Source organism: Pseudorca crassidens, chromosome 5 (assembly GCF_039906515.1).
Source record: "Pseudorca crassidens isolate mPseCra1 chromosome 5, mPseCra1.hap1, whole genome shotgun sequence".
Classification (NCBI taxonomy): Eukaryota; Metazoa; Chordata; class Mammalia; order Artiodactyla; family Delphinidae; genus Pseudorca; species Pseudorca crassidens.
Genome location: NC_090300.1, coordinates 100,789,784 through 100,804,694, shown reverse-complemented (window position 1 = coordinate 100,804,694; position 14,911 = coordinate 100,789,784). Strand labels below are relative to the sequence as shown.

Below are 14,911 nucleotides of genomic sequence, written 5' to 3'. Positions count from 1 at the left end.
ATGAAAGATATCGCATGCCTTAATGAAGATGACGCAAATAAGACCCAACGCAGCCAAAAATAAAATAAATAATAAATTTTTTTAAAAAAGAAAGAAACACCCGTGAAACACTAATCAGCCCATCAGACTGTTTTCATGGAACTGACCAAATTCTTCACCATTCTTCACCATTCTTCCATAGAATAACAGCCTCTGACATTATTCAAAAACAACCAACAGGGCTTCCCTGGTGGCGCAGTGGTTGAGAGTCCGCCTGCCGATGCAGGGGACACAGGTTCGTGCCCCAGTCCGGGAAGATCCCACATGCCGTGGAGCGGCTGGGCCCATGAGCCATGGCCACTGAGCCTGCGCATCCGGAGCCTGTGCTCCGCAACGGTAGAGGCCACAACAGTGAGAGGCCCACGTACCGCAAAAAAAAAAAAAAAAAAAAAACAGAAGTTAACCATAATTCTGCACTGGTGGTCTACCGATAATCATTTCTTTAAAACAGGATAATCAGAGCTGATAATATGAATGAATACTGACAATAAATAACTTGAACCTTACTTTAGAGCTATAGGTATGTCAAAAACACCACTAGCTGACATTAAACCAACAGACACTTCCACTTACTATTTTCTATAAGAGAAAGAGACAAAGTACTTACCAAACTGATAGGTTTGTGACACTGTTCTAAATGCTTTCATATGTTGTTTCACTTAATACTCAAAAAATAATCTTGTGAATTAGGTGTTATTATCCTCATTTAGGATATAAGGAAACTCAGGCTTAAGGAAGTTAAGGGACTCGCCCAAATGACAGAGCCAGGATTTGAACACAGATCTGTGTATCTCCAGAAGTCAGGTTCTTTCCTCTATCATGCTGCCTTAATAGCATGTGAGGGAAAGGAATAATTCCAAGTCACCATTGTACTGTAAGACCAGACAAATACTGGAAACTGTTTAATTCTAGAAAATGTTTTGATGAAGTATTTAAATGTCCAATGAGAACCATAAGAAAAGAATAAATATTCAAGTCAGAATATTTAGACTTAAAAAATAAAAATGGCCAGAAGAAAAATGGTATTAAGCCTTTCACTTCAAATTAAAACAATTACATACTTCCCTCAAACTAATATGAAAGTTGTCTCAAAATTCAAACTAAGGGGGCTTCCGTGGTGGCGCAGTGGTTGAGGGTCCGCCTGCCGATGCAGGGGACACGGGTTCGTGCCCCGGTCCGGGAGGATCCCACGTGCCGTGGAGCAGCTGGGCCTGTGAGCCATGGCCGCTGAGCCTGTGCGTCCGGAGCCTCTGCTCCGCAATGGGAGAGGCCACAACAGTGAGAGGCCCGCGTAACGCAAAAAAAAAAAAAAAAAAAAAATTCAAACTAAGAAAATTCATAATTTTTATATAATATTCTGCCTGACGGAAAAAAAAATAGTCATTAGCCAATAGTGTATATTTCACTGTTAATCTGTGAGAAGACAGAAATAAATTACCCGTACAGATTCACATGTAATCAGTGGTAGTTCTGACACTGCTGGCTCAGAAGTACTCTCACTTTCATTAGAGATGGCATGATCTTGCTTAGGTTGTAATTTAAGAATTTCTGAACTTTTATGTTCAACGGGTCCTTCTTCATCACTGGAAACAACAACTAAAAACGTAAAATGTATTTTTTAAATGTGTCACAATAATCATACATAAAAAGAGAACTTTGTAATTCATGTAATATATCTTTCATAATCCCACTGAACTGAATCATCTAACTTTATTCAATTTAGAAACTGGCCTATCATTCATTATCTAATTTACACTAGTCACATACAATGTTTCCATGTCAGCACTATTATTTGGCAGTTACCTGCAACCTTAACTTCTAGAGGACGAAGATATTTATAAATGGATAGAGTCATGAGGAGAACTTAGGACCAAATTCTAGTTCTAATCATGTTATTACACCATCATTCTAAATTGTACTTTAAATCCTGTTACATTAGTTGCTTTTAGGAGGGGGAAATGGATGGCTAGGGAAAGATGTGGGAGACCAGTCACTGGATATCCTTTAGAACCTTTTTTGTACCATGTGACTGCATCAAATACTGGAAAATTAAAAAATTAATGACAATAATTAAACAGCACTTAAATGCTCTGTACTTCAGCTTAATCAACCAAAATGACAATAATAATGGTCCTTACAGAAACTTATAAAAAACTACTGATGAGATTACAGTACACTAATCTAAAAAAAAAATTACTTCTGCTTCCAAGTACTCCATTCCTTACCTAAATCAATATTACAAAATAAATGAAGTCCCAAAACCCCAAGTCTTTTTTTTCTGAAGTTAATATATTCCACAATGATGTAATAAATAACTTATTGCCTAGCAAAATTTGTTTGAGAGGAGAAAGAAAAGAAATAAGTAGAGGAGAGAAAATTGTTATCCTCATGTTACTTACTTGGTTCAGCAGAGATAAATGATTGGTTCCCTTCACTATGTTCACTTAAAACAGGTTTTTCTACTGTGTTCAATTCATTCTCATCCTTCTCGACCACAGGACAATTCCCCACAGTATCAGTAGAAATACAGCTCTCAAAAGTTTTAGTGGTTGAACATTCAGAGGTGATTTGGGGAGCAGCACTCAAAGCCAACTCCTGACTACAAAGTGAGGATAGTTTAGTAAAATCACTTTCTATGGGTTCAAGCATAATTTCTTCAAGCAGTTTTGGGTCCTCCTGATAGTTTTCACTTGACTCTTCCAACTCAGTGGATACTGTTGGGTCATTTTCTTGTTCTTTCTGAACATAAACAAATGCATACAAAAATTAGCATTTTTCAAATTTGGCTAACATAAAGAGTTTTTTTAAGTTTAAATTCCTAAAGAAGAGTATAGAAGTAAAAACATTATATCATTTCTATAAATATAGGGGTAGAAAACTACTCAATTATACTACATTACTCTTGCCAGTGTCTCTCAAATATATAGAGTTTGGTCTGTCCAATCAGATGCCTAAACATTTTTCAAAAGGATGGGAAGGAGAAACTCCCATATTTACAAGTGGTTCAGAGGTCTTCCACAGTCTTGTCAACTTTAAATGAGAGGAATTTTTTTTACAGTTTTATTTTGCAAAAGAGGTCATTTGACATCATATGACTTTAGTAACAAAAAAGCAAAAAAATTAAAACTTAAGAGGATAACAATATGAAAAATTATGAAAATCAATCACTGCCTTCACATCTCTATTACTGTATAAATATAAATCATGTTTATAATTATAACTCAAAGGCACAGCAAAGTCCTGAAATGCCTTGTGAATCAAAGGACTCAAAAAGCTGTCTCCTCATACTTTTATTGTTAACTGCATACTAAGTCTTTGAAAATAGGTAATGTATGCATTAACGTACGTATGGTAATTCTCTACAACAAATTCCCTAAACTCTGGAAAAAGAGATGTCTATAGAAATCGGAAGTAAATTACTACTGATAAAATAAGTCAGGTAATAACCTCACAGAGCAAGTGAAAAAGCAATTGACTGGACAGTATGAATAGTATTTGGTTATAAGGGGAGGAAAAAAGCAAACAGGTCTGAAAGATATACATCAAACTACTAACTAAGGGCTGGTTATCGGAGGAGAAATACTTTTAACTGTTTTACTTGTTCATAATACAGTCAGCCCTCTGTATGCGCAGGTTCCACCAACCGCAGGTTCCACCAACTGCAAATGGTAAATATTTCCAGAAAAATAATTCCAGAAATTTACAAAAGGCCAAACTTGAATTTGCCATGCAGAGACAACTATTTACATAGCATTTACATTGTATTTATAGCCATTTACATATAATTTACATTGTATTAGTTATTATAAGTAATCTAGAGATGATTTAAACTATACAGGAAGATGTAGATTATATGCAAATATTACACCATTTTATATAAGGTATTTAAGCATCTAAGGATTTTGGTATGTGCAGGGTCCTGGAACCAATACTATGTAGATACTCAGTGATGACTGTATTTGAAATTTGTTCCCATAATTGTATTACTGCAAAAAAAAGTTGTATTTAAAGTATTTTTTTAAAAATAAACAGAATGAAAAAAATAGGCAAAGAAAAGAAAGAAATATGATGATAAAAGCAGAAAGCCAGGAGAACATTATTTGGCCACAGTCAATTCATTTTTATCATGGCACAAATTATTTCATATGACATCTAAATACCTCTACTTACTGTCTGTTCTGCTGACTTATACAAAGAAGTAGGATTAAGAGAACCAGGTAAATTACTTCTAAGCCTTTGTTTCCTCTTCCTGGAAATCAGAGTGGATTCCATTTTTGAATCAGAATTTGTATTATCCTTGTTTCTGCTCCCCTCTTCAAGATGATCACAACCTCTACTTCCCCTATTGAGGTCTTAAAAAAACAGAAGAGACATAAATATGGCCAAAAAGTAAAGAAAGAATCCCATTTAGAAGAGCTCAAATAAAATCATCAAAATGACTATACTACTTTCAAAGCTAGTTTTTTCATAGTCCACTGCTAAATTCTCATACTAACATGGATGAATATAAAGACATATCCCATTTTAAACTGCGTACACAAAGCAAATGTTCATTGTACAAAAAGTATAAGATATGGGAAATATATTAAAAGGTAGTATTCTTTAGTAACCAAAGCAAAGCAACCAAACCATGTTTTTCCTTTTCCCATAACTGCATTTTACTCTGATACAAAAAAAAAGTCTTAATAAAATTTTGAAAGTCTCTTAAAAAGTTTTTTAAATTCACTGTGATTTTAGAAATTACAACTAATTTAGCAATTAGTTGTCCTTTTTAAATTTAAGTTTTATATATACATATTTTTTAAATGAAAAGGGACAATAATTTGAAAGAGTAGAGTATTGATCACTGCTCTTTTAAAAGGAACAAAAATACCTTTCCTCAGCAGGTGACTGTGATAAATAATTATTCATAAGGCTAACAATTTCCTTCACACTTTCTTTTTTAAAAAAAAATCAAGACCCTATAATTTTAAACCTCCAATAAATTTATTACCCTACAGAAAAGGAAGTACTCCCTTTTTTAAGTCAAAAAAGCATTATTTTGAAACCCATATCAAGTATTAACAAACCTGCTTAGTATTTCAGTTATCAAATATATATATAAAAAATATATATATATCAAATATATATATTTGATATATATATATCAAATATATATATATAAAAAAATACCTTCCAAAATGTTCTACCTAACTAACTGAGGGTTATCCTAACTAACTGCAGGTTATACTGAATTATTTTGCTCTCTGAATCTACACCATACAAGTACCAACTCAGAGTTCACACAAAGCAAGTCCCAAAGCAGCTTGCTTGAATTCATAACTTAAAGTCTATGTAACACTGAATGGCCTGACCTCTCCATTCACTCAAAGTTCTTCAACACTATACACCTTCTCTTCAAACTATTCTTGCTCTTACTCTAGCTTTATAAACATCTAAAGACTAACATTCATAATTTCTCTTTGTCTTTGTTTAAAAGGCAGGCATGGGGACAGGACTGAGGGCAAAAACTCCAAGACTGTCAACAGTCTTCCAATTTCCAAAGACAACATTCGTAACTCCCTCCCCCCAGGAAAGTAAACTACCCCCAAATTATCAACACAGTATTTTGAAAAGCACAATAAATTTTATTTGTAATTCTATAAACTGCAAAGGTAGTCAAAGACAATTTCTACTTATAAATACCATATCAAGTTATAACTTCTAAACATAAATGCTACAGAAAAACTGAAGAGGGATTACCTCAAGATGGCAAAGTAGAAGGACGCGAGTGCATCCCCTTTTTATGAAAACACCAAAATCACAACTAACTGCTGAACAACCAAGGACAAAAAAACGCTGGAACCTACCAAACACAGAATACACTACGTCCAAAGACAAAGAGGAGGCCACAGCAAGATGGTAGGAGGGACGCAACAGCAATAAACTCAAATCCTATACCCGCCAAGTGGGCGACAGAAAGGTGGAAAACAATTATACTACAGAAGTTATCCCACAGGAGTGAAAGTTCCGAGCCCCACATCAGGCTTCCCAGCCTGGGGGTCCAACAACAGAAGGAGAAGTCCCCAGAGAATCTAGTTTTGAAGGCTAGTGGGGTTTGATCAAAGGATGTCCACAGGACTGGGAGAAACAGAAACTCCACTCTTGGAGAGCACACACAAAGTCTCGTGCACACCAGGACCCAGGGAAAAAAGGAGTGACGCCGTAAGAGACTGGGCCAGACCTCCCTGCTATTACTGAAGGGTCTCCTGTGGAGGCGGATGGTGGCTGGGGAAAAGGACACAGGAACCAGCAGTTCTGGGAAGTACCCACTGGTGGAAGCCCACCCGGAGGCCACCATTAGCCCTACTAAACAGCTTGTAGGCTCCAGTACTGGAGCACCTCAGGCCAAACAACCAAAAGGGTGAGAACCCAACCCCACCCATCATCAGACAAGTGCATTAAAGTTTTACTGAGGGCTAGGGGGAAGGTGGCGGAAGAATAAGACACGGAGATCACCTTCCTATCCACAGATACATCAGAAATACATCTACACGTGGAACAACTCCTACAGAACACCTACTGAACGCTGGCAGGAGACCTCAGACCTCCCAAAAGGCAAGAAACTCCCCACGTACCTGGGTAGGGCAAAAGAAAAAAGAATAAACAGAGACAAAAGAATAGGGACGGGACCTGCACAAGTGGGAAGGAGCTGTGAAGGAAGAAAGGTTTCCACACACTAGGAAGCCCCTTCGCGGACGGAGGCTGCAGGTGGAAGAGCGGGGAAACTTCGGACCCGCGGAGCAGAGCACAGCAACAGGGATGCGGAGGGCAAAGCGGAGAGATTCCCACACAGAGGATCGGTGCCGACCAGCATTCACCAGCCCGAGAGGCTTGTCTGCTCACCCGCCAGGGCGGGCGGGGCTGGGAGCTGAGGTTCGGGCTTCAGTAGGAGCACAGGGAGAGGACTGGCAGCGTGAACACAGCCTGCAGGGGGTTAGTGCACCACTGCTAGCCGGGAGGGAGTTGGGTAAAAGTCTGGACCTGCCGAAGAGGCAAGAGACTTTTTCTTCCCTCTTTGTTTCCCGGTGCGTGAGGAGAGGGGATTAAGAGCACTGCTTAAAGGAGCTCCAGAGACGGGCGCGAGCCGCAGCTAACAGCGCGGACCCCAGAGACACGCATGAGACGCTAAGGCTGCGGCTGCCACAACCAAGAGGCCTGTGTGAGCACAGGTCACTATCCACACCTCCCCTCCCGGGAGGCTGTGCAGCCCGCCACTGCCAGGGTCCCGGGATCCAGGGACAACTTCCCCGGGAGAACGCACGGCGCATCTAAGGCTGGTTCAACGTCACGCCAGCCTCTGCCGCTGCAGGCTCGCCCTGCATCCGTGACCCTCCCTCCCCCAAGCCTGAGTGAGCCACAACCCCCGAATAGGCTGCTCTTTTAACCACATCCTGTCTGAGCGAAAAACAGACGCCCTCCGGCGACGAACAGGCAGAGGCGGGCCAAATCCAAAATTGAGCCCCGGGAGCTATGCAAACAAAGAAGAGAAAGGGAAATGTCTCGCAGCAGCCTTAGCAGCACTGGATTAAATCTCCACAATCAACTTGATGTACCCTGCATCTGTGGAATACATAAATAGAAAATGAATCATCCCGAATTGAGGAGGTGGACTTTGAGAGCAAGATTTATTATTTCTTCCCCTTTTCCTCTTTTCGTGACTGTGTGGATGAAAGGCTCTTGGTGCTGCAGCCAGGACGCAGTGCTGTCCCTCTGAGGTGGCAGAGCGAACTTCAGGACACTGGTCCACAAGAGACCTTCCAGCTCCATGTAATATCAAACGGCGAAAATCTCCCAGAGATCTCCATCTCAACACCAACACCCAGCTGCACTCAACGACCAGAAAGCTACAGTGCTGGACACCCCGTGCCAAACAACTAGCAAGACAGGAACACAACCCCACCCATTAGCAGAGAGGCTGCCTAAAATCATAATAAGTCCACAGACACCCCAAAACACACCACAAAACGTGGACCTGCCCACCAGAAAGACAAGATCCAGCCTCATCCACCAGAACACAGGCACTAGTCCCCTCCACCAGGAAGCCTGCACAACCCACTGAACCAACTGTAGCCACTGGGGACAGACACCAAAAACAACGGGAACTACGAACCTGCAGGCTGCAAAAAGTAGACCCCAAACACAGTAAGATAAGCAAAAGGAGAAGACAGAAAAACACACAGCAGATGAAGGAGCAAGATAAAAACACACCAGACATAACAAATGAAGAGGAAATAAGCAGTCTACCTGAAAAATAATTCAGAATGATGATAGTAAAGATGATCCAAAATCTTGGAAATAGAATACAGAAAATACAAGAAACATTTAACAAGGACCTAGAAGAACTAAACATGAAACAAGCAATGATGAACAACACAATAAATGAAATTAAAAAAAACTCTAGAAGGGATCAATAGCAGAATAACTGAGGCAGAAGAACAGATAAGTGACCTGGAAGACAAAATAGTGGAAATAACTACTGGAGAAGAGAATAAAGAAAAAAGAATGAAAAGAACTGAGGACAGGCTCAGAGATCTCTGGGACAACATTAAATGCACCAACATTCGAATTATAGGGGTCGCAGAAGAGGAAGAGAAAAAGAAAGGGACTGAGAAAATATTTTAAGAGATTATAGTTAAAAACTTCCCTAATATGGGAAAGGAAATAGTTAATCAACTCCAAGAAGCATAGAGAGTCCCATACAGGATACATCCAAGGAGAAACACGCCAAGACATATATTAATCAAACTGTCAAAAATTAAATAAAAGAAAAAACATTAAAAGCAGCAAGGGAAAAATAACAAATAACACACAAGGGAATCCCCATAAGGTTAACAGCTGATCTCTCAGCAGAAACTCTGCAAGCCAGAAGAGACTCACAGGACATATTTAAAGTGATGAAGGAGAAAAACCTACAACCAAGATTACTCTACCCAGCAAGGATCTCATTCAGTTTTGATGGAGAAATTAAAACCTTTACAGACAAGCAAAAGCTGAGAGAGTTCAGCACCACCAAACCAGCTTTACAACAAATGCTGAAGGAACTTCTCTAGGCAAGGAACACAAAAGAAGGAAAAGACCTACAATAGCAAACCCAAAACAATTAAGAAAATGGGAATAGGAACATATATCGATAATTACCTTAAATGTAAATGGATTAAATGCTCCAACCAAAACACACAGACTGGCTGAATGGATACAAAAACAAGACCCATATATATGCTGTCTACAAGAGACCCACTTCAGACCTAGGGATACATACAGACTGAAAGTGAGGGGATGGAAAAAGATATTCCATTCAAATGGAAATCAACAGACAGCTGGAGTAGCAATTCTCATATCAGACAAAATCGACTGTAAAATAAAGACTATTACAAGAGACAAAGAAGGACACTACATAATGATCAAGGGATCGATCCAAGAAGAAGATATAGCAATTGTAGATATTTATACACCCAACATAGGAGCACCACAATACATAAGGCAAATACCAATAGCCATAAAAGGGGAAATTGACAGTAACACATTCATAGTAGAGGACTTTAACACCCCACTTTCACCAATGGACAGATCATCCAAAATGAAATAAAATAAGGAAACACAAGCTTTAAATGATACATTAAAAAACATGGAATTAATTGATATTTATAGGATATTCCATCCAAAAACAACAGAATACACATTTTTCTCAAGTGCTCATGGAACATTCTCCAGGATAAATCATAACTTGGGTCACAAATCAAGCCCTGGTAAATTTAAGAAAACTGAAATGTATCAAGTATCTTTTCCAACCACAACGTGATAAGACTAGATATCAATTAGAGGAAAAGATCTGTAAAAAATACAAACACACGGAGGCTAAACAATACACTACTTAATGACAAAGTGATCACTGAAGAAATCAAAGAGGAAATCAAAAAAAAACCTAGAAACAAATGACAATGGAGACAAAACGAACCAAAACCTATGTGAGGCAGCAAAAGCAGTTCTAAGAGGGAAGTTTATAGCAATACAATCCTACCTTAACAAACACATGAAAGAATGCTCAACATCATTAATCATTAGAGAAATGCAAATCAAAACTACAATGAGATATCATCTCACACCAGTCAGAATGGCCATCATCAAAAAATCTAGAAACAATAAATGCTGGAGAGGGTGTGGAGAAAAGGGAACACTCTTGCACTGCTGGTGGGAATGTGAATTGGTTCAGCCACTATGGAGAACAGTATGGAGGTTCCTTAAAAAACTACAAATAGAACTACCATATGACCCAGCAATCCCACTACTGGGCATATACCCTGAGAAAACCAAAATTCAAAAAGAGTCATGTACCAAAATGTTCATTGCAGCTCTATTTACAATAGCCCGGAGATGGAAACAACCTAAGTGCCCGTCATCGGATGAATGGATAAAGAAGATGTGGCACATATATACAATGGAATATTACTCAGCCATAAAAAGAAACGAAATTGAGCTATTTGTAATGAGGTGGATAGACCTAGAGTCTGTCATACAGAGTGAAGTAAGTCAGAAAGAAAAAGACAAATACCGTATGCTAACACATATATATGGAATTTAAGAAAAAAATGTCATGAAGAACCTAGGGGTAAAGCAGGAATAAAGACGCAGACCTCTTAGAGAACGGACTTGAGGTTATGGGGAGGGGGAAGTGTGAGCTGTGACAGGGCGAGAGAGAGTCATGGGCATATACACACTAACAAACGCAGTAAGGTAGATAGCTAGTGGGAAGCAGCCGCATGGCACAGGGATATTGGCTCGGTGCTTTGTGACAGCCTGGAGGGGTGGGATGGGGAGGGTGGGAGGGAGGAGACGCAACAGGGAAGACATATGGGAACATATGTTTATGTATGACTGATTCACTTTGTTATAAAGCAGAAACTAACACACCATTGTAAAGCAATTATACCCCAATAAAGATGTTAAAAAAAAAGAAACAGGAAACCTCTCGAATAAACAACCTCACCTTGCACCTAAAGCAATGAGAGAAAGAAGAACAAAAAAACCCCCAAAGTTAGCAGAAGGAAAGAAATCATAAAGATCAGATAAGAAATAAATGAAAAAGAAATGAAGAAAATCATAGCAAACTAAAAGCTGGTTCTTTGAGAAGATAAAATTGATAAACCATTAGCCAGACTCATCAAGAAAAAAAGGGAGAAGACTCAAATCAATAGAATTAGAAATGAAAACGGAAAAGTAACAACTGATACTGCAGAAATACAAAAGATCATGAGAGATTACTACGTCAACTCTATGCCAATAAAATGGACAACCTGGAAGAAATGGACACATTCTTAGAAATGCATAACCTGCCAAGACTAAATCAGGAAGAAATAGAAAATATGAACAGACCAATCACAAGCACTGAAACTGTGATAAAAATCTTCCAACAAACAAAAGCCCAGGACCAGATGGCTTCACAGGCGAATTCTATCAAACATTTAGAGAAGAGCTAACACCTATCCTTCTCAAACTCTTCCAAAATATAGCAGAAGGAGGAACACTCCCAAACTCATTCTACAAGGCCACCATCACCCTGATACCAAAACGAGAAAACAATGTCACAAAGAAAGAAAACTACAGGCCAATATCACTGATGAACATAGATGCAAAAATCCTCAACAAAATACTAGCAAACAGAATCCAACAGCACATTAAAAGGATCATACACCATGATCAAGTGGGGTTTATCCCAGGAATGCAAGGATTCTTCAATATACGCAAATCAATCAACATGATACACCATATTAACAAGCTGAAGGAGAAAAACCATATGATCATCTCAACAGATGCAGAGAAAGCTTTCAACAAAATTCAACACCCATTTATGATAAAAACCCTCCAGAAAGTAGGCATAGAAGGAACTTTCCTCAACATAATAAAGGGCATATATGACAAACCCACAGCCAACATCATCCTCAATGGTGAAAAACTGAAACCATTTCCACTAAGATCAGGAACAAGACAAGGTTGCCCACTCTCACCACTCTTATTCGACATAGTTTTGGATGTTTTAGCCACAGCAGTCAGAGAAGAAAAGGTAATAAAAGGAATCCAAATCAGGAAAGAAGAAGTAAAGCTGTCACTGTTTGCAGATGACATGATACTATACATAGAGAATCCTAAAGATGCCACCAGAAAACTACTAGAGCTAATCAATGAATTTGGTAAAGTAGCAGGATACAAAATTAATGCACAGAAATCTCTGGCATTCCTATACACTAATGCTGAAAAACCTGAAAGTGAAATTAAGAAAACAATCCCATTTACCACAGCAAGAAAAATAATAAAATTTCTGGGAATAAACCTACCTAAGGAGACAAAAGACCTGTATGTAGAAAATTGTAAGACATTGATGAAAGAAATTAAAGATGATACAAATAGATGGAGACATATACCATGTTCTTGGATTGGAAGAATCAACATTGTGAAAATGACTCTATTACCCAAAGCAATCTACAGATTCAATGCAATCCCTATCAAACTACCACTGGCATTTTTCACAGAACTAGAACAAAAAATTTCACAAGTTGTATGGAAACACAAAAGACTCGAAATAGCCAAAGCAATCTTGAGAATGAGAAACGGAGCTGGAGGAATCAGGCTCCTTGACTTCAGACTACACTACAAAGCTACAGTAATCAAGACAGTATGGTACTAGCACAAAAACAGAAATATAGATCAAGGGACCAGGATAGAAAGCCCAGAGATAAACCCATGCACATATGGTCACCTTATCTTTGATAAAGGAGGCAGGAATGTACAGTGGAGAAAGGACAGCCTCTTCAGTAAGTGGTGCTGGGAAAACTGGACAGGTACATGTAGAAGTATGAGATTAGATCACTCCCTAATACCATACACAAAAATAAGCTCAAAATGTATTGAAGACCTAAATGTAAGGCCAGAAACTATGAAACTCTTAGAGGAAAACATAGGCAGAACACTCTGTGACACAAATCACAGCAAGATCCTTCTTGACCCACCTCCTAGACAAATGGAAATAAAAACAAAAATAAACAAATGGGACCTAATCAAACTCAAAACCTTTTGCACAGCAAAGGAAACCATAAACAAGACCAAAAGACAACCCTCAGAATGGGAAAAAATATTTGCAAATGAAGCAACTGACAAAGGATTAATCTCCAGAATTTACAAGCAGCTTATGCAGCTCAATAACAAAAAAACAAACAACCCAATCCAGAAATGGGCAGAAGACCTAAATAGACATTTCTCCAAAGAAGATATACAGTTCTCCAACAAACACATGAAAGAATGCTCAACATCATTAATCATTAGAGAAATGCAAATCAAAAGTACAATGAGATATTATCGCACACCAGTCAGAATGGCCATCATCAAAAAATCTAGAAACAATAAATGCTGGAGAGGGTGTGGAGAAAAGGGAACACTCTTGCACTGCTGGTGGGAATGTGAATTGGTACAGCCACTATGGAGAACAGTATGGAGGTTCCTTAAAAAACTACAGATAGAACTACCATATGACCCAGCAATCCCACTACTGGGCATATACCCTGAGAAAACCATAATTCAAAAAGAGTCATGTACCGAAATGTTCATTGCAGGTTTGTTTACAATAGCCAGGAGATGGAAGCAACCTCAGTGTCCATCATCCGATGAATGGATAAAGGAGATGTGGCACATATATACAATGGAATATTACTCAGCCATAAAAAGAAACGAAATTGAGTTATTTGTAGTGAGGTGGATGGACCTAGAGTTTGTCATACAGAGTGAAGTAAGTCAGAAAGAGAAAGACAAATACCGTATGCTAACACATATATGTGGAATCTAAGGGAAAAAAAAATGTCATGAAGAACCTAGGGGAAGAAAGACACCAACCTACTAGAGAATGGACTTGAGGATATGGGGAGGGGGAAGGGTAAGCTGTGACAAAGTGAGAGAGTGGCATGGAAATATATACACTACCAAATGTAAAACAGATAGCTAGTGGGAAGCAGCCGTATAGCACAGGGAGATCAGCTCGGTGCTTTGTGACCACCTAGAGGGTTGAGATAGGGAGGGTGGGAGGGAGGGAGACGCAAGAGGGAAGAGATACGGGAACATATGTATATGTATAACTGATTCACTTTGTTATAAAGCAGAAACTAACACACCACTGTAAAGCAATTATACTCCAATAAAGATGTAAAAAAAAAGAAAAAAAGTTTTACTGAGCACAACCCTGCCCACCAGAAGGATGAGTCCCACCTCCACCCACCACCAGTCCCTCCCATCAGGAAGCTTGTCGAACCCTCTTAAATAGCCTCACCCTCCAGAGGGCAGACAGCAGAAGCAAGAAGAACTACAATCCTGCAGCCTGCCAAACGAAATCTACAATCACAGAAAATTAGACAAAATAAGGACTTCCCTGGTGGCGCAGTGGTTAAGAATCCACCTGCCAATGCAGGGGAACGGGTTCGAGCCCTTGTCTGGGAAGATCCCACATGCCACGAAGCAACTAAACCCGTGTGCCACAACTATTGAGCCTACACTTAGAGCCCATGAGCCACAACTACTGAGCCCGTATGCCAAAACTACTGAAACCCATATAGCTAGAGCCCATGCTCCGCAACAATAGAAGCCACCGCAATGGGAAGCCCATGTACCACAACGAAGAGTAGCCCCCCTTCGCCCCAAGTAGAAAAAGCCTGTGCGCAGCAACAAAGAATGAATGCAGCCATGAATAAATAAATACATAAATTTATTTTTAAGAAAAATAAAGAAAGAAAATTAGACAAAATGAAATGGCAAAAGTATATTTCCCAGATGAAGGAACAAGATAAAACCCCAG

General features: G+C 39.1%; 1 protein-coding gene across 23 annotated transcripts in view; it reads right to left on the bottom strand.

Moving 5' to 3' along the window:
- Window positions 1–14,911, bottom strand: part of SENP7 (SUMO specific peptidase 7) — a 172,469-nt gene that overhangs the window by 32,992 nt on the left and 124,566 nt on the right. For 22 of the 23 annotated variants that reach the window (XM_067739034.1, XM_067739033.1, XM_067739050.1 and 19 more), the window contains 3 exons: window positions 4,210–4,391; window positions 2,439–2,778; window positions 1,478–1,635 (listed from right to left, as the gene is read on the bottom strand). In XM_067739034.1, the coding sequence (XP_067595135.1) occupies window positions 1,478–1,635; window positions 2,439–2,778; window positions 4,210–4,391 (680 nt within the window). The remainder of the gene's footprint in view (window positions 1–1,477; window positions 1,636–2,438; window positions 2,779–4,209; window positions 4,392–14,911) is intronic. The other variant, XM_067739047.1, reaches the window with a different exon arrangement.